Raw genomic sequence first — 20862 nt, 5'->3', positions numbered from 1 at the left:
AATGAGAAAATTATCTAAAATTTAGATAACTTGTATAAAAAAACTCTACATTGGATTGGTCATCTTCAAAATAATTTACATTTTTGCTACAGTCATTGGCCAAATATAGAGAACCATAATTAGTTCTCCAAATATTAAAATACTAATTTCTCACTCCAAACAAACAAATTAAATTAATTAGAATATAATTAACATTTAACATTTAGAATATAATTATTATTAACATTTGATAATACTTTTTTAATATTAATTTAATTAAAATATAATTATTATTAACATTTAATAAAACTTTTTTAATATTAATTTAATTAAAATATAATTATTATTAACATTTAATAAAACTTTTTTGATATTAATTTAATTAAAATATAATTATTATTAATATTTAATAATACTTTTTTTAATATTAATTTAACTAGAATATAATTATTATTAACATTTAATAAAACTTTTTTTAATATTAATTTAATTAGAATATAATTATTATTAACATTTAATTAGTAGAACTATAAAATGTGATAAAAATAAATTTAATTAATTAATTATTAAAATAATAATATTTTAATATTATATAGAATGTGAATGGCTAATCTAATGTGGGGATTGAATTTAAATAAAATAAGTAAATATAAAAAAATATGATATTGACTAAATTTTGAAGATTCATTTACCAAAACCAATGAGAATGTTCTAAGTAGCGAGAAATCGAAGGAGGTGGAAGAGTGGGCCTACGTAAGATAAGACCAACAACGACCGAAACTACGGCTTGTCCACAACCAACCAATGGGAAATAGACATCTTACGAACGAAGGAGTCCCATTGGACGAGATAGCGACTGCCTTGCTACTGCATTGTAGATTAAAGCGGCTTTTTTTCGCCACGACAATTCATTAATTAATCAATGTAATTTAATAATTATTTTACTCATATGCTTTTTATTATTTTTTTGGTTTTTCAGGTGTGCTTAACGGCGCATGCATCACTATGCATGCTAACGTTTCGGTTTCTCTCGCGATTGTTTATGTCAATGATTCTGTAATTATATGTTAGTACATGCAATAGGTCTAAAATATTAAGTTAATAAGAAAAATAAAACTAACAGAGCAATAAGATCGGAGATAATGCAAAAAGATCAAGATCAACTAAACAAGACACGTATTAAGTTTAAGATTACTTTCTTATTTTTATTATTTTCGTATTGAAATATATGTATCGGATTCACAAGTAGTATAAAACATTGTAAATTAAGTGAATCATTTTACTTTGAAAATTAATGCTATTTATCATCTCTATATCGTATATCATCATGTAATTTATTATTTTTATTAATTTTTTTAAATTATTGATGTGTATTTAAATAAATAAATAAAAATAATAAATTATATATTTAAATAAATAAATAAAAATAATAAATTATATAATAATAAGATTACTTTATTCTAGAATCAATGTAAAAGATGAACAGCTGGGCATGAGTCAGAAATCTTATCCAACCACCCGTTCAAAGCATTATCACGAGACCTTCGTTGACCAACGCTTATCATATATATATATATGCAGACGCTAACTAGTTGAGATAGGCAATTTTGTAATCATGTTACTCTCTTTGTCTCTATGTTTCGGATATACAACGAATAACTTCGGCTTTTGGTAATTCTCTTCTTGAAGGTTATTCTCTTCTTGTAGTCTCAACAATTCCAGGGTTATTATCACTCTGGTAAATTTCTATCATCTTTAAAGATATTGCTTTTATTATGTCATCTCATAAAAGATGGTATTTTAAAAAAATAGATCGATCTAAAAATTGATTTGTATTTTATGGCACAATAGATCGTAACCAACAGTATAATTGGTCGCATACTAGTAATTATTTTATATTCTAGTATTGTACTTATTGATAGTGGTAAGGACCTTCTTGTTTCTGTAACTTAAATCTTTTATTTATAAATACGCAAGCTTCATTCGAAAAAAAAAACCCTTCAACTTTTGGTAGAATTTCTGATTTTTTGTTTTGTTTTAGAAAATGTGAATGATCAGAGTCGTGACAAAGTTCTAATAATATGATGAAAAACAACTATAAAAAAGTCCTTCTTGCTTCTGGAAAGAGTTTATACTTGGGGATCATATATAAAAATCTTGTTAATCAGTGGTGCCAATAATGATCTAAATACAGAGTTGTGTGATGATTTTTTTACGACAAGCCTAACATTCATGATTAGTAGATTTAGCCATATATACAGCCACCGTCGGATAGATTGACTCAGTCTACCTGGCTGCTTTTGACGGCTAGATTGCATTGTCACATAAATTTGTAATAAAAATAAAGAACAATGTTATATACAGTTTTTAAAAAGCATGTGGGTGGCTAGAATTATAAATATCATTTATCCAAATAAATAACTCCCCAGTACCAAAACTTAAAAAGTCATTTTTTGCAGTAATTATTGTATATATATATATATATATATATAAATATATATTCTGAGTGAAGTTGTAATTTAAAGGTTTAATCAGAACACATACGTGTTTTTTTTTTGTAAAGATAACATATACCACAACCAGTAAAACCCAAGGACCACTGAAAGGGACAAAGTTCGAGGGCAGCCACAGATGACGTATTTTTTCTAAATAATTACGTAAAGATGATGTATTTTACAATTATACCTAGAATTACTCTTATGCCGGCCATTCGGAAAATATCAGCTATCCAATTAATTAATAAAGCCAGCCTACTTGAAAAATACTTCTGCGGCTCTGCCTAGCTTTAAAAAATATTCTTTTAATATTTTAATATGCACGGTTTTCAAAGGTAGCATATGCCAAGTAACGCGAGGAAAAATAATCATTACCGATTCACGATATTCGGTTTACCAAAAGAGAAAAGTTATTTTGCCTCACAAAATCAACGCACACAATAGAATAAGGCAATTATAAGTTAAAATTAAAATTAAAAATTAAATAAAATATTATTAAAAAATATATTTTAATATTATTTATATTTAAAATTTTAAAAAAAGTTAAATTATTTATTTTATTTTATATGTGAATTTAAAAAAATTATAATGATTAAATGAGATAAGATGAATTGAATTGAAAATAATTATAAAAACAAACTATGCCTAAAATCTATAATAACTTTAGTATAAAGCTTCTTACACTACATATTATTTATGTTTATATTTTAATTTAAAAGAAAAATTTTAAATTTATAAATATAAAGACGTTAAAATAACATTTATGACTAATCTAACCAAGAATTAATACTTGTAGGATAATTAGGAGAAAATCGTAACTAGCTAGCGTACTAGAACCTGTAAAAAAGTTGAAACTTCGCTTTCACTTGATAACAACAGCACATTCTTGGTGTCATTTCCAACATGAAAGAAGCCAAAGTTTGGCAACAAAAAGAACCATGCAAAGGAAAGGTCCCAATAGGTTTCCCGCATGATTAATTATACTGGAAGCTACCATACATGATATATATACATATATATGTATATACAGCGATTGAATGCAACACTACTCACTTGCAACCATACCATGCATGCTGCATGCAGTACTCTTTGTTTAGCCAGAAATGAGATGATGGCGTATTTATAGCTAGCACTGTTTACAGATCGAGCATCCATATTTGTGCCCAATGAAACAAAGTTTCAACTTTACAACTCATAAAAGCACCAATTCTGTTAAGAGTAATGTTACATATAGTCGTAAAGTGTGTAAGTATCACAGTCATTTTGAAAAAAAATAAGATCTATAATTAAAAAATTAATTTTTTTATATAAATTTCGTATTTATTTTTTTTTTAAATAATTATACGACACTTATTCATTCATGACTGCATCTATCGTTTATCTTCTGCCAAATAGTGAAATTAGTAAGCAAAGACATTCAAAATCCGCGTCAGGTTCCACAACGTATCAGCAAGCAAGCTGCTGCAGCAAATAGAAATGAAAAACATTTTGAGTGGGCGTAGTTGACCCACCCAATTAATAATGATCTTATTGTCTGGCTGAAACAAAACGTGTTTCATCAACAGTTTGAAAAAATTGAAAAATGAAAGTCCTTCTTATACTACTGTACGTGGATCATTGAGAAAAATTAATGATGGGTGGGAATTTTTTTGACCCTTTTCAATGGAGACCATGATTATGGGGGGGTGCTAGTGGAGGGTGGAGAGGCCATGAGGGCCACATTTTTCCACTTTGATTTTGCTCCTCAGGTGGATCGATCACGAAGAAGAAGGAATCCCAGGAACTGGTGTATTCACATTGGACGACAGGTTTCTTTTTTGTCATGCTATAACTCGACCTTCGGGCACCATTTGCCGGCCTCTCCAAAACTATGATCTATCTCCCACGTACCAATATCACAATATATTTTCAAAGTTGTGGTTGCTGAGCAGAATTATCATCTCTTCCTGTTTCATTTTGTGGACAGAATACAGATCAGCACATGTTTGAATTTTCAAAAGATGCGTGAAGAATTATGGTAAAGCAAAATGATAGATAGTGACACGTGATTTTTTTGTACAACTTGCTTATAATTAATGTAGCAAGCACTATGGCAAAAGCCTTGCATACTCCTAGAGCTTTTAGAGGAGAGTGTCATGAATGATATATACACACATGACAAGAGAGGCGGCCGTGCCAGGAATTTGTTTTACATAAAAATGGCAAAGGAAATTGCACTCGACAGTTTCGATCGGAAAGCAGGATGCATCTACATGGGTGCTTTCATGTTGATTTCGTAACCCCTGAAAACGTGTGTGAGACTTCCTGATCAGAAGAGAGAAAATTGAGGGACTGTCTGGTGTGTTGTCTCCACAACTTTCCATTCATGTTCTGTTCTCTGCCTGAAATTTAATGGAATTGAGGGAGAAAAGAACGACTTCACACCATAGATGGATGATACGGGGCTCAATCTAAAAGCGACCTAGGCCTGTTGCTTGTTAAATTCCCAATCCAGTGAGCTAAGAATGTTACTGAAATTGTGTTCGGATTTGAACCTTAAAGTTCTTGTTGGGCCTTGATTGTCCCTTCAATGGTTTTGCTTAAACATCCATCCTTTCGTGTCCTTTTGTTTTGGGTTTCTCTATAGCTCTGGAGGCCCAATTTCATTTTGGGGGTTGTGAACTGTGAAGCACATCCTTTAAATGCATCCTTTTACCTTTTTACGTGTTTGCACGCTCTGAGCAACTTTAGTCTGACTTTTATGCATTTTCTTTGCTTCTGGGTCATTAAAGTTACAACGACCTACACCGATCCTCGTTGTTTGCAGTTGGTAATAAATGAGGATATTAAATGTTTTCTAATAAATAGGAAGCTGTCCTGTCTATTAATAAAGTAATCTAATTAAGTAACTTAAATTAAAGGAGAATGCCTGTTACTGTTACCATGTATACTTATGCGTGTCGTATTTTTAAAGATAGACAAAATTTTAGAATGTTTAAATTTATACATTTCTTTTAAAAAATAAATATAATTTTAGAGTCTGTTCCAATTTTAGAGAATGCACGTAATATGTAGTATAAATTATTTTCCTATCAAATTACAAACAAACGGGACTGTGAGACCAAAACTGGCAAGCCAAAAATGCAAGAATGCCTTGAAAAAAAAGAAAAGGGAATCCTTGTCACTACATATGCACGCAAAATTCGCTGTCCTAACTCCTATGTTTGCTGTTCTAGTCGACCTAATATTTGCATCCCTTTGTAATACTTTTTAAATTGAAAAAAATATTTATAATTGTGAATTATATAATCGTCTCATAATCATTTAAAAAAAAGAATAAAATAAAATATCTACATAAAAAAATTAATTTTTTAATAATAGATCTCATTCTTTTTCAAAGTGATTATACAGTATTTATGCACTTTATAATTATATGTAGAATTATTTATTATTTTAGTTTATAATATCATGTTTAATATGAGAATATTTTAAAATGTATCTGCTCATGAATATAAGTTTATGAATGATAAGAATTTTTCTTAAAAAGATTTAAATTAGATGGTTGTAATTTAAATAAGATTGCACGAATTATTCACTATTTTTACGGAATGTCAAAAAAACTCATATTTTAAAAATATTTTCTAAGTTAAGCCGTGATGTCAAATACTGTTTACTTTTTTAAAAAAATAAAAATAAAAAACTATATTTGTTTCGGTTTAAGGAAAAAACTAGAAAATTGCCGACGTGTGCGCTAAAATCTAGCGGCCGGGATTATTCGCTTAGGAGCAGCGTGACGTCACCGAAACTTTAACGTGTCAAAAGAACGCGCCAAGCATACTGACCCTGTTGATTTTTCTCTCAAACTCCGTAAAGCTTCTCACTTTCCTTCGACTAACGTCGTGAGCACAAGCACTTCTTGTGGGTGATTCCCACCCGATACTTTGTTCTCGGTGCACAACCGATGTACTCTTCAAACTGTATTTCTCTTCCCGAAACCGCCTGCGGCCTTCCTCTATCCTTAAATAGAATTTGATTAAGATTTAAACACTGTTAACTATTTTAATTAGATTAACTCTGGGAAAACTTAAAAGTGTTGGGTGCGTCGGTGATTCTGCCTTGTGTCTGGAATTTCGTTATGCCCGAGAGTGGTCCGTGTTGCGTATCCTCCTGGGTGTTCGAACATCAGGTGAGCCTGTCTCCTCCTGTCCTTGTGGATTTATAATTGATTTTTCATTGAGATCTGGTTTTTGGGTGGTGGGGATTTCGGTTTTCTGATTCTCGACTCTGTCTGGAGCTCATAAAGTCGAGCTGGGTGCAAGTTGCTCCTCTCTTGGAGCTTCGTGTGAGTTGAGTTTTAATGGGATTTTTTAGATGAGTCTTAATCTGGGCACTTTAATATATTTGATTTTTGGTTTTGTTTTGGATTGGATTTTGATGAATGTCAAACTCTGTCTGCCAAGGAGCTTCTATGTTTATCTGTTTGATATTGATGGTTTTCGTTTATCTGTATTGGTTTTATGTGCTTAGAGGTGTGGTATTTATTACTATTGGTTTTATGTGCTCATAGGTTTAAGTGTTTGCGTGTATGAAAGTTTGTTAAGAAGGCTTCTTAATTCTTATGAGGTAAAGAGAAATTTAGGTAAATCGTCGACGGCTTTTATTGGAAGTTTTCTAATAGATTTCAATTAACATTAAAGGTCATCTAATCTCAAGTCCTTTATAAGATGGAATATAATTGAAGAACTTTGAACTTCTTTCATTACTTGGTGTAGATCAAGAGAAACCTTTTTCCGTCATCATTCGAAGGCTTATATTGATGCATTGATGGAGATATGTTTGAGAGATAGATCTTCATAATTTTCTTGGATATGTAAAGATGGAGGAAAAACAAATGATCACTCAGTATCGGGAGAGGTTGGACAAGACACTTTCGTCGCCTGATCTGACAAATGAAGAGACACTTAAAACCTTGGTCAAGAATCAACTCCTACATTCTTTAGAAGATGGAACTGAAGGTTATTAATTCCTCTGGCTTTTCTATTCACTTTCTTTAGACAGTCGTGGCTTATGTTTCCTTATAATTAACACGAGATACTGATTTGAAAGAAAATATCATGCATTATTCAAAAACTTTCCAATTTTAAACTTTTGTTTGTGCATGATGCAATTCGAAAGTAATTGAAAGAAGGACTGCGGAAGTATCATATTTCCTTGACATGTTGAGGAGCGCTTCCACAGATGATAATGAGGGACTGAACGCCAGAGAGAGATCACGTGCTGAATGGAAGGTACACTATATCTAATTTGCGTATCTTCTTCCTTTCCTTTTCTTCGCAGTGAAACCTTCTGTATTCTGAAATCTTCTGCGATTCCTCTGTCTTTTCTTCCCTGAAACCTTTTCTTTTCATCCACCCAGAAAACATGTGAGAATTAATAAAAATGAATGCAGTTGCATACATTTGGATGGGCTTGTAGATGACATTTTATTAGGTCTTGGTATAGTTTCGTCACAACCTCCTTCTCTTGGCAGTTAAAACAAGACAGTAACGACTTTCGTGTTATGTATCGTGAAGGGCCCAAAGGCACTCCCTTTCATACATTACTTGCTGAAGGCTATGCAGATGGGCCTGTAGATGTTTGTAAGTTATACCAGAATGCCCAGACATCTTGAGCTCATCTTACACTGATCAATAATAATCAGCGAGTTGTTTAGGTGGTTAGATATCATTGAATATCATATAAATTAATTTTAGAAATATTCCATCCTTCATTGCAGGTTTATGCACCTCATGGGAGTCGACCCTCTACAAGAAATGGTGAGAATCTTTCCATCATTCCGTGTGCTTTAGTTTTCTACATTAACTCTGCAATACTATATTTTGTCTAATGGCCTGATGTATGCATCACATTCTACTCAATATGAATACATAATAGAGTAGAAAGATAAATCACACTGGCAGATGTTGAACGAGAGAGAGAGAAAGAGAAGGCATTAAGAGTCTATTCACGACAAATGGCAACCCGTCTTCTTCTATTGACTTTAGTATAACTGTAATTTTGACAGTAATTTCTTTTTCCTTTTCACGTTCTATTGTTTTTCAGGTGGCCTCAGTCTAGTGTTCCAACTTTCAAAATCCTCTCTTGCAAATGTTTGCAAAAGGTTCGGATTGGTGAACAGATATGCTCAGTGAGGTTTGTCTAGCATAAGACCACAGCATTTCTTGAAAATAAAGTTTATTTGATTACTTCTTTCTTTCTCAAACATATTCCACTTTGAAATCCTGATTTTTCTCTGAATTTTTGGAAGGAAGGATGAAGGTTCCTTGGCCACTGTCAACAAGGGAGGCCATTGTGCACTATTTTATGTTTGAATACTTTCAAGATGATCTCATTGTTGTTCTTCTAAACACGGTAGTACTTGAAATCTTTGGTGGACTTTTTTGTCTCAGTTGCAATGTTTTTTCCTGTCACATCTGTTTCTAGGTTGAAACCTGAAGTAAAAAGTATTTTGTTTATCGTGCTCGTAGATCTCTCATTCAGAAAGCATTGATATTATTACTCATGGTTTCACAAGTGAGGGGATCCCTGAAGAAAATGATGCTGTTAGGATTGATGTTATAGGAGGTTTTGCTTTGCAAAAGGTGGATTCAGAAAGAAGTTACTTTCGGTGAGTTGTAGTCGAATATACTGAACATGGTGTGTGGACTTTTGGAACTTTAATCAACCCAAACTATAACACTTCTAATTTTGCAGGACAATCACAAATATGGATATCAAGCTTGACTTTATCCCTCCATCCCTTATAAACTTTGTCTCAAGGCAGCTCATTGGCAATGGTTTCAGACTCTATCAAAAGGTCATTTTATTCTCTTGTACTTTACCCACTTGGTTCAAGATATCATTTTCTTGTCCACAGTGTCAACAATAAGAACTCATGAAGAAAGAATACTGTTTGAGTTAGTTCTGAATGAAAGTGATCCTACATTTGGATCTTATCAAATCATCCAACTTGATAACTTCTAGAATTAACGGCATATATCCTACTTATTCACTGGATTTCAACAACTCTTGATTATCATATGCAATCTTTTGGAGTTAACATAATATAAAAACTCAAAATGTACTTGGTTGGATCTATGCAACGTATGGCCTGGGTTAAACAGCCTGCGTGTTGACTCCTGCATCCTCATGTATGTGATTTACGTTTTATTTTTCTCTCTCACATTTTCCAATTCTTAAAACCACAGGTACTGTCTTCTACGTCTAAGAGCGACAAAGATTTTATCATGGCCTTGGGGGACCCGTTGTATGGTAAAATACGTGATGTTCTTTATCCCACTAATGTACCGAAAAGGGCTGTGGAAGGAGAAGAGGTTAAGGCTGATACATGTCTTCTCCCTAAAGAACATCTTATTGCAAGTAAGCAGGATGACTTGATGGATGCAAGTCAGGAGGTTCACAACAATTACCATGCGAGTGAATCTGAGCCAGAGAGTGAAAGAGTTACAGATGGTAAAGCTTTTGGAGAGATCGAAGAAGAAGAGAATGAAGAAAACAGTCATTTTGAGGAGGATAGCAAGGACATTGATCATATTTCAACCAAGGAATTTGGAGATAGGTGTAATGTAAACGGCACAAGAAATATTTTAATCAGACCTGAGGTGGAGCAAGCTCTAGGAACATTAGAGAATATCATCTTGGTTGTTCGGGAATATGGATTTAATGCCCAACGTGGGATCTCTTCTGGCTTCAACGGTAAAGAACCTCCAAAGATGGAAGAGGGTCCGACAACACACTCAAAATTTTCAAACCCCGAGAGTGTCTGTGATGGTGAGGTTAGTCTTGAAGTGCCAAAAATGGAAATCATCAACCAGACTTTGAAAGACCAACCTAGGCATAGCGCTAGCAGTCACAGCTTCAGGTAATTATGCTAATAAACCAGTCCTATCAATTATATATTCACAAGCATTTGTCCCGTGACATTTTGACTCATAATTTTGTCCTCCATTTTAGTCACGTATTCCTCATAGTTTTTGCTCCATCCACACTTTCCATTACTCTTTTGCGTGAATGATACAAACTGGAGTCCACATTCTGATATATGGATAATGGATCTGTCTTTAGTATCTTAAAGATTTCCTGGCACTCAGTTTTGATCTTACTGAATAATCTACTCACCTTAGCAGAATTTATGTGCTACTTAAAAATAGGCTAATTAATGGTACCATTCCAATCCTGTTTTGCAGGCATGCGGAATCAAATTCTCTCTCAAGGGAAGCAAACCATAACAAAATAGCACCAGCATCACCGGAACAACATCTTTTGGTTCCTGGTGAGGACACACAGGTTGCTTTGGGTTCCTCCGCAAACAGGATAACAGAAGTGCAGATGTTGGACCATAGTTCGTATGATATTAAGCAAATGAGCACCAAGGCAAATGGCATCCATGAAATGAGTCTTAATGGAGAAGAGAAGTCAAGCAGGCAGAAAAAGCATTGGCTATGTTGTTTCAGCACGAGAGGTTTCAGAGGAAATTTTTGAGAAACTCTCAGGGAGATCAGGCGACAACTAATTCCGAGAGAGGTTTTGTAACATCTTGAGCGGGAATAACAGATAACTTGAATAATAGTTATAGATTCTAATATACGTTCTAAACCAAGCATCCAATAGCCGACCAACTTGACAGATAAGTTTCAACCAGTTCTTTGTCAGGGATTTAAGTATCTTCTCCTCAAATATTTTTACACAACCTTTGTTTCTCAACCTCCACACATCATCTGTCATTTGTTTTTTTTTTTTTTTTTAAACGTGCATTTTAGAGCTTTTGGGATTCAAATTTTCCCACACCCTGCGTTCTCCCTTCCCGTGTTGCCTCCCCCCCCCCTCCTCGGCGTTCTCTCCCCCAACTCATTATCCTTCTGCTCAGCTTCACCCCTCTGTCCGATTGGTTGTGCTGCCGACATCATCACCGGCCATCTTCTGCTTCCACTGCTGTATGAGGTCGCCGACAAGGATAAGAACCACCCGAAGAAGGATTTTTTATTTTTTATTTTTTTTCGTTTCCTAGTATCTCTCCAGCCACTTTATTTGCTTCATTCACTTTCAGTTTCCTTCCACACAGTCACTTATTCACTCTTTCACTACTGGATTCTTTGTTTCTATGAACCATTCGAGTTAATTCCCACGTACAATCTTTCAAACCAAAAATAGTTGAAACGGAAGGAAAGGTACTGTTTTCTCCTTTTATTTTCAAATCAATATAATTTTTTTGATTTCACGTTTCTCTAGTCCAGTACTCAGTTTGAGATTCTTTTGCCAACAATCTGGTAAGCTAAGTCGATGTCAGAATTCTAAAATCTGGTTAAAGATTATTAAACCCGTTCTTGCTTTTTGGGCCTCTCTAATATCACACGCACACATGCCTCTCGGCACGCATGAAATAAACCAGCTTGGAGGATAACGTTCGTATTTTGTTGTGATTCTAAAGCGCGACAAGATCCTTGTTTGCCCTTATTTTGATTTTGAAAGCTTAATGATTATTAGGTTGCTTGAACATTTTATCATAATTTGGTCTGCTGCTAACGTTTAAGTTGTGAGCAGTAAAGAACTTTTGCAGTGTCTAAATATTTTCCAACATTTCAAGCCATCTGATGCATATATTGACATTGGTTTAGATAGTGGTTTAATCAGTTTGATCAGAGAAAACCACAAAAGTAGCCGAAACCTGGACCTTTAGCAGAGGTGCAAAACAACGTTCTTGAAAATGTGTGTGGTGGGTGGGACCAAAATTGGTAAATCTCGAACACACCAGCATGTTCCTCGCACAACAATAGCTAAAACTATTCTTTAAGATTGCAACACTTTGTAAACTTCTCAAGTAGCTACAATTTACATTTGACTTGTTGCATTAATGGTCTATATTAATCAATAACCAAAGCTGATCTCCATGTGGATCATGCTTGATGTTTTTTTATTTTTATTGGATATGGCTCATCTCATTAGTTATGCTATTGAAATCTAATTGGATATACTTTTAATGACAGACACTAGTCATGAGTGGTAGGTGTGATTCATGGAAAAGGAAAAATATGCGAAGATTTATATTGGCCAAAGGAACATCATTTGAGCAACAAAATTAGTTAACTTTATCCATTTTAAAATTGATTTATGAAATAAAATAAAATTGTATGTGATTCAACTGCTCAGCTATGGTCTTGAAAAAGTTGGACTTTAAAAACTATATAGCTCAAAAGTTGGACTTGAAAAACTGTATGTGATTCAACTGCTCATAGCGGGTTACCGCATGTTTGATACTAGGTATCGCCTGAAGGGTAGGTATTAAAGTGCTTCTCTAAGTTTTAAAGATTATTATTCAAAGGGACTTGTGGGGATTATGAGGTTTTATTTTTACCCCTTTGTTGGTATAGGCATAAATAATAAAGTTTCAACAAGTAAAGGATCCTAGAAGTGAAAAAGGTATGCTTTCCAGTGCAAAGGATTGATGCTAAAAGCATACTGGATTTCAAAATGCACGTGTGAGCGTGCATTATGTGTATTGGGGACATGACGTGCTTCTCCACACATGATGTTGCTTGAGAAATTTGAATTTTCAATTGATGAGTGTCACTGGAGCTGTTTTAATAATGTAGCTTTGATAATCTATTTTTCTGATATAGTTCTGGAAGTGTAATATTTTATTGTATCTAAATGAGGTATTTTGCTGTTTGTAATACATTGAAACAATTTTACAGATTTGGATCATTATTTTGCTTTTAAGAACATATGGATGTGAATTTTCTCCGATTCAAGTAGTAGTGGGATCATTGCCTACTTCGATTTCATTGGTAATTAATAGTTACATTCTATGTTTTTTGTTCAAGGGATTTTCCTTATTCCAATTTTGGTTGTGGAGATGCAGGTGACTAATGATATCACATATATGCATACATAGTGGGTAATTTTCTCAGATTCAAGTGGTAGTGGGTAATTGCGTACTTGGATTTTGGTCTTTTATTTTTTTTTAGTTATTGCACAACAATAAGGTCCAGCTTGCATTTCTACATTCGGTTCAAACAATGCATGTCGAGCATTGACATTTTTTTGAGGGACTTCAAATAAGCTATGAATTACCAACAAATGAAGGAAAGAAAATCTACCATGCTAGAGAGAAAATCTACCATGCTGTGAATGAACCAAATGAAGGAAAAAAAAAATATTTTGCATAAAAGGAGCAATGAAAGCTAATAATACGGCTCAATTTTTTTAATATCCATAATAAGCCGTCATAAATATATTCATAGAGAATATAACAGATCCAAACAATTTATTTACATTTAAAACTAACACTATACATCTATAGTACGAACCAATTAAAAATTATTACAATAAATATGATCCAGTACAAAGAATATCCCCTTATTCTTGCAGCACAAATAACAACATTTTGTTGGTCAAGCAATATTAAAGGAGAAAGCTTCCTTCGTCCATAACACACCCAACAAAGAAAGTTACATAATAATTTTGTAATTGTCAAAAAAAAAAAAGTCCAAAATATACTGCACTTGCAGATCATGATATCAACCAAAATAAAAAGGAGGATGTGAGGAGTTCCTGCAAATGCAAGCCACTCTAAAATCTTAGTAGTTTTCACAAGTTGTAAACGCTAGTTTCCAAAATTCTCATCTGGGTATGAATTATTTGAACTTTACTCTAAATTAGTCATGAGAACAACTGGAAATTAGTATAGTAAAGCTTGTCTGAAACAAACTAAGCATGAACATCATATATATAAATGAGCTTTATACTTGCCTAATGAGTAATGACTTGGTACCCTGCATCTTTCAACTATCTAAGAAAGTTTTAACCATATTCAGGGGATGACTTTTTCCACATAGTTCGGCCATTTGAGGACATAAATTAGATCAGAAGCTAGTCTTGCAATGCCTAGATAGAACATAAAGAAAATTGTTTGGTAGAGATGCATCAACCATGATTTATTCTAAATGATTGGTGTCCTATCGCACACATATCCAACACTAAAATATACTGAATATAAGCTCCAAAAAAGATATATATAAACAAGAAAATCAATATATTTTTGTATAGGTGTTATTTCGATTTCTTTGCACCTGTAAATAAAGTAAGAAGTAAAACATAATTGCATAAAAAAAGAAACCAAATTTATCCAAATCTACAAGAAAGATTGAGCCACATGAATTTTAACCCTATCTCCAAGTTTTGCAAAGACAAGAAGCAACTATGGGCGTTGACTCATACGCAAGCACCCATTGAGGCTGCAGAGCGCTGGTAATCAGTATATAACATCATAGATGTTACTTCAAAGAAAACTTTCTTGATTATCATCATCGAGTTGAGGATGTGAAGACGTGAAGGAGCTAAGGTGAGAGGTGAGGATGAAATCATTTTTTTTAGGGGTGAGGGGGAGGGAGAAGAGTCTGGAGTCTGGGGGCTAGGGTGAGGGGCGTCGAGGTGATGGGTGAGGGAAGAGTTTGAGGATCTGTCGAGGGGTGCTGCAACGTGGGGTGCTGGGGGTGAAGGAGAAAAGGGGTTCGAGTTTGAGGGCGCTGGGGTGTTGCAACGAGGTGCGCTAGGGGTGAGGGAGAAGAGGGATTCGATTCTGAGGGCTGGGATGAGGAGCGTCAGTCTGAGGGACGCTCGGGAGAGTGAGGGGTGAGGGAGAAGAATCGTGACGTGGGCATCGAACCGGGTTCGTAACTGAGGTGTGTGGTGTGCGATCCAAAGACCAGAGGTTGAGTAGAATATTTCATTTTTTTATGACTTCTTCCAGCTTCTATCATTTTCTCCGACAAAGATTTATTATGATATTACACCAAATTAGATACAAGATCATGATACCTTGATCGGAATCTAGATATATAAATCAATTATGCCTTGATAAACATATCTAAATTAAGGAAATTACTAGGAAACTTGTTTTGGGTTCCCGTTTAGACATCTCGCTTAACGTGTAAAGGCCACTTGGCATTTACACTTTATTCTTCCTTTTTTTTTCTCTCTCTCTCACTTGCCCCGCGAAACTACCCTTCCCCTCCCCTCCATATTTGACAACCAGCTTTGACCTCCATCTACTATTTTCAGGAAAATTGATAACCAACACCCAACTGTTTTTTGAGTTTTATAAATATTTTTATAAAATAAGTCAATAAATAAATAGCTCACAAGAAAGATCTTTATTTTTTTCTCTACCAAGATTCTCCCGTCCAATTCCAACCAGAATTTTTGAGATAAATTTGGCTTTCACTGGAGTGTCAGCTTCAAATTTTTGTATGCTTCCCACCATTTTTGAAGTTCAATGTGTGAATATGTTTGTGTTTCTACATGTATTTGTCGCGGTATGAACTCATATCATACCCTTGGACTTGGGACTTTGACATCTCATTGTCTTTATTTTTTTCCTCACTAACTTGCAAGAAGCAAACATTAATGATTCTTCCCCGCATCTTTTCTGTTTCCTACAAATTTTCATCACCATCCCCATGTCCAGTACAAATATGTTTACTCGAGACTTCTGCCTCTTAGTTTGTTCTCCAAAAAAAAAAGACCCAAATTGTTTTGAAGAAGTTGAACTGGTTGTCGGAGATGGAGGTCGGAGCTAGTTGACGGAGATGGAGGGGAGGGGATAGGTCGTTCTCGCTAGGTAGGGGAGACGAATTGGGTGAGGGGAGAGGAGGGGTAGTCACACGGGGCAAGTGAGAGAGAGAGAGAGAGAGAGAGAGAGAGAGAGAGAGAGAGAGAGAGAGAACATGTGACATTTACACGTCAAGCGAGAAGTCTAAACGGGAACCCGAAACAGGTTTCCTAAATTAATATGTTCCTCGTAAAGTAGAAAACATGATTTTACCGTCAGCGAAGCCAAAACCCTACTGGGATTAAGAAAAATATCAAAGTAATAATGCCTTTGTTCGGTGTTGAAATTGAACTGAAAATCGAAAAGACCCGCCAATAACCCGACCGACCCATTAAGACTTTAAAGCAGACTCACCAAAGAGGCCCATGTCCTCGAGCCGACGTGTCTGGAACTTTTTTCATGGACTATTTATCATCTTGGGCCCGAGCGTACCTCTCTCTCTCTCTCTCTCTCTCTTCTCTCTTTATATATATTGAATCCATACACAACGCTCGAAGCTTGCAGTAGAATTTCGGAATTCGGTGGATTGTGGGCGAAGCCATACGAGGCGGTTTCAATGGGGTGGGTGTGGAGGGACGACGAACCAGACGAGTTCGGCTCATACGCAGGCGGAATTATCCCGGGAGACAAGTGCTCCATCAGGAAGGCCGTTATGTCGAAGTGCAGAACCGAGGAGGTCGAGCCTGGAAAGTTCATCAAGAAGTGCGAGAAAACCGAACAGGTTTTCAGGGATTGCATCGGCAAGTACGTTTCTATCTTTACATACCTCTTTTGGTTGTCTTGTAATTATCGTTAATGGCCAAGGGAGCTGATATTTATTTTCTAGTTTGTTTTCGATTCTCTGGGATTAAGGTTAGCCAATGCACTTTTCGTCTGTTTTTATCTAATTTCATGATTTATTTGGGTAAATTTAGGGATGCATTATGGTCGTTGCGGTCTTTGATTGAGTGCTTGTAATGTTGTTCCTTTCTTTTCGTTTTCTTTTTTTTTTTTTAAACGAAAGCAATTTATTAGAAACCCCCTTTATGGTAGGAGAAAACCATTACAACGACCCATGACTTAAGCCACCAACAGCAATTCGAAAACCCAAAAAAACCAACAATTCACTAAGAAACAGAGCAATAGCCAATACTGACTATACCAGCCGTATATTGGGAAGACCAGCTTTTTCCAGACGCAAAATTCCTTTGAGAATTATAGGCAACTCCTGAGCAGATCGCCACTGATTACTAGAACCTTCCGCCCCCAGCCTTGCCAAGTAATCTGCAGATTTATTCCCTTCCCGGAATATATGAGAGCTATGAGCTCCCGAGCTATGAATGTTGTTCCTTTCTGCGTTTCTTGTTTTGTCTGAATATGAGGATTGTATATTTTTTTCCCTTTTTCCTTCTTCTGAATTTGTGTGCCCTCATTACTACTATTTTGGTTAATTTGAACATATTTTTTTCAAAATCAACTCGAATAGCGAATCAACGTGAAATACAGACAAGAGAAATGCTTAGTCTACAAAGAACTACGTAAATTATGAAAGAGACAATTAGAGTATGGTTTTTTGTAGAAAGCAAAATTTTAAATGGATTAGGAACTAGATAAGTCACAAGTTATGAACTTGGGCTGAAGTGGGTATATTTTGGTAAGAGGAGGAGGTGTAACCTCTTCCACTGATTATATTAATGTTCTAAGAGAGAATACATTTTACACCCCGGACTACTTCCTTTTTTATTTTTTTCAATTTGCACCCCGAGTTGCGAAAACTGACAATTAGCACGGTGGCATGGCCTAATCAGAGAGGAGAAAAACAAAACAAAATAGTAAAAGAGGATCTTTGACAATAAGGAACATGGATAAATTTATAGTCGGTTACTGAAGTTTGTTACGTCAAGGCAGTATAACACCAGATGACAGTGAGCATTTGTCTTTATTATTACATAAACTAAAAGTTGAGGTCTCTGGAAAGATATAGATTTGTCCTAACTCAAATTTCCTTCATGCTCAGCTTAATTCTAATACGGTTAGGTTTTTTCTTTTTTCTTTTTCTTTTTCTCTTTTTTTTTTAATTTTTATTATTATTATTATTTTTTATAATGATGCTAATGAGTCTTTAACCAGCCAGATGCGTGGGATTGTAATCAATTACTTCATTTTACCTTTTTTGTTACTTTGTTTGTCTGCGTTTGAGTCTGTTTGTGTCACTGCATGTGGGGGTTACAAAACAGGTGGGAATTCCCTTCAATCCCCTTAAATCCTGAATGAAAGTGGGTTTTGGTTTGAAATAGTCACAGATAGTACCTTCAGTGGACCCTTTTGTTCTTTTTACCTTGGCCTCCTATCTTTGCTAAATTACACTGCTATATGGGAATGCTCTCATCTTCTTCATCTTCGCCCATCCTTTTCAAAAGATTATGCGTCTGCAAGCTTCAGCTTCTCATTTGATTTTAGATGACATTTTTGTGAATTCCATATTGCTTTAGCTGCATATGATGTATACAGGTATATTCTCTGCATCAGTTTGGGATGTATTGTTCTCATTGATAAAAGTTACCTATATAAATATATATAATATATATATATATATATATGATCCTTTTAGCCTCCCTCCCTCCCCCTCCCCCTCCCCCCATCTTTTTCTTGTGATTAACATATTTGATGCTATGATGCCTTTTTTTGTTATTTTTTGTTCCCATTTGTTTCCAAGAACGCACTGCATTTCATATATGTTTGTTAAAAGTCTGTCGAGCTTTGTTACTTGTTTCAGCTTAGATATTGTCCATAACAGCTAATCAGATATATCAACGGGATAATGGATGCATACTACTATGTTTGGTTGTAATGGATTCTTACTTAAGTTATCAGTATTTAGGCTCTTTTTGGGTAAAAGATGTGGAATATGAGATATCATGACGGAGATAATTATACATAGCTTTTCTTATGTAGGTTGGTTTTAGCCTTTCTGGTTAGAAAACTTATGTAGCTCCCCCCAAGAGTATAGGAATTCCTACTAATATAGTGCAACCTTCAATTTCTGCGTCTGGGATTGTAATGTATCAAGTACAGGTGATTGGAGATATATTCTGACCGGAATGTTGCCTCTCACGCTTGCCTTATTTTTATTTTTATCAGGCCTGTCGAGGTGGTAATGTCCAACAAAGAATACACTGAAGATGATGTCACAGATGAGGTTCTTAAAGGATCGGTCTCTTTTGAGACCTCAGGTAATGGGGCATTCGACTTCCCTGGGGTACGCAGTGATATCGAAGCCATGACACGTGGCTTCTTTAACAGCCTCAACCGTGTCTTTGAAGAAGCTGAAGAGATGAAAAATGGCTTCTTTAATGTTTTTGGAGCTCCACGTGTGTTTGATGGGGAGTCTTCGTCCCCACCATCCATGAGACGAGGGATACCTGTTGAAGACCATCATCCTAGGGAAGATTCCACTCCTAAACGAACTGAGCCTGATTCAGGACAAGTTGATCTTTCTGGATTGGCTAAAGATGTTTGAAGCATACCAACTGTAGATCTTCACGTTGTAAACGCTTTTCTTCTTGTAGCGTATAAAGAGTGCGTCCATGAAATGATCAAATATCCCATATTGATATTGTAATGACGACCAAGTGTAGAGGGCAGTTGAACTTTTGGTATTTTGGTCAACCGTATATTATGTTTATAATGAAATGATAAAAATATCTTATATTTGTATCGAATTTCATTTCATTTGAAATAAAAAGAATCCTTGAACCTGCGGTGCGGTGGGGTCACTATGAGAAGAAAGAGCTTCCAAGTGTTAGTGGCCTCCCTTAAACAACTTAGTGGCATCCTTGAAGTCGTCTTGGATATAAACAATCTGTGCACATGAATGCACGTTCAGGATATTGAATTTTGCCAAAGTTGGAGGCGAAGTGCCACGCCACTATTCCATTTCTTGACCAAATATTTAGGTCTCGTTTATTTTCATAATTCATCTCATCTCGACTACGAAAACGAATGAGTGTTTACTGTCCAACAACTTGTAAGACTGGTTATCACAGTTTTATCACGAAGTAACCTATGTCATTGTCAAGACTTGAATTACCTGAAGGCTAAAAGACTCCAATAAAAAAAACGAAGAGATTCGTTTTCTTTCTCAATCGACAATCGCAAACCTAAAAAAAAGTTAGAATACTCATTTATGTTGGCCTTGGTATTGACAAGTCTTTTAGTATCTTTTTAGACCACATCTTCTAGTGGATTATATGTATCTCCCATTTTCTCACCAACCAATCCCATTTGACTTGGGCTACGTCAAGTATTTGCACTTTAGATATCATGACCAGACCTGTAGAATTGGTTGGATCATTTGAATAAACTTCATCAATGTTACATTGATTTAATTTTTCAAGGGCTATAGTAAGATTAAATTGCTATAATCTCACATACATGTTTAAAAACTATAGGATTAAAAAAAAGTTTAGAAACTAGGTTTAAAGAGATTAGGCTTCGTTTGGAACTACAATTCCTTTCAACTCATCTCAACTCATCATTACAACTTTTTCAAATTCCAACACAAAATATAATAAATAATTCAAATTTTTCAAATCTCAAAATAATAATAATAATAATAAATAATATTCTAATAATATTTTATTATCTCAACTCAATTCACTTCAACATCCAAACGCAACCTATAAATCTACAAAATTCAACTAAATAATGGCCCCAAAATAAAAAATAAAAACGTAAATAAAATAAGTTAAGCACGTATTT

At 34.8% G+C, this 20862-nt stretch overlaps 2 protein-coding genes across 4 annotated transcripts; both read left to right on the top strand.

The window, feature by feature from the left end:
• Window positions 1–6301: 6301 nt before the first annotated feature.
• On the top strand, window positions 6302–11216 carry LOC109013509. Of its 3 annotated transcripts, none has more exons than XM_018995625.2 (12): window positions 6340–6639; window positions 7021–7076; window positions 7226–7468; window positions 7629–7741; window positions 7984–8092; window positions 8230–8269; window positions 8556–8645; window positions 8765–8864; window positions 8981–9120; window positions 9207–9309; window positions 9701–10374; window positions 10700–11216. In XM_018995625.2, the coding sequence occupies exons 3-12, from the start codon at window positions 7330–7332 to the stop codon at window positions 10992–10994; spliced, it is 1803 nt and encodes a 600-aa protein (XP_018851170.1). In that variant the 5' UTR covers window positions 6340–6639; window positions 7021–7076; window positions 7226–7329; the 3' UTR covers window positions 10995–11216. The 3 variants fall into 3 exon arrangements, with proteins under 3 accessions (XP_018851169.1, XP_018851170.1, XP_018851168.1); XM_018995623.2 differs by having other exon boundaries at window positions 7021–7092; XM_018995624.2 differs by lacking the exon at window positions 7021–7076 and having other exon boundaries at window positions 6302–6639.
• A 5403-nt stretch (window positions 11217–16619) lies between these two features.
• On the top strand, window positions 16620–19823 carry LOC109013510 (fra a 1-associated protein). The gene is made up of 2 exons (XM_018995626.2): window positions 16620–16866; window positions 19243–19823. Exons 1-2 carry the CDS (start codon window positions 16679–16681, stop codon window positions 19619–19621), a joined length of 567 nt encoding a protein of 188 aa, XP_018851171.1. The 5' UTR covers window positions 16620–16678; the 3' UTR covers window positions 19622–19823.
• Window positions 19824–20862: the final 1039 nt, after the last annotated feature.

The sequence above is a fragment of the Juglans regia genome, chromosome 4 (assembly GCF_001411555.2).
Source record: "Juglans regia cultivar Chandler chromosome 4, Walnut 2.0, whole genome shotgun sequence".
Taxonomy (NCBI): Eukaryota; Viridiplantae; Streptophyta; class Magnoliopsida; order Fagales; family Juglandaceae; genus Juglans; species Juglans regia.
The sequence above is the reverse complement of the archived record's forward strand: the minus strand, read 5'-3'. Positions and strand labels throughout refer to the sequence as shown.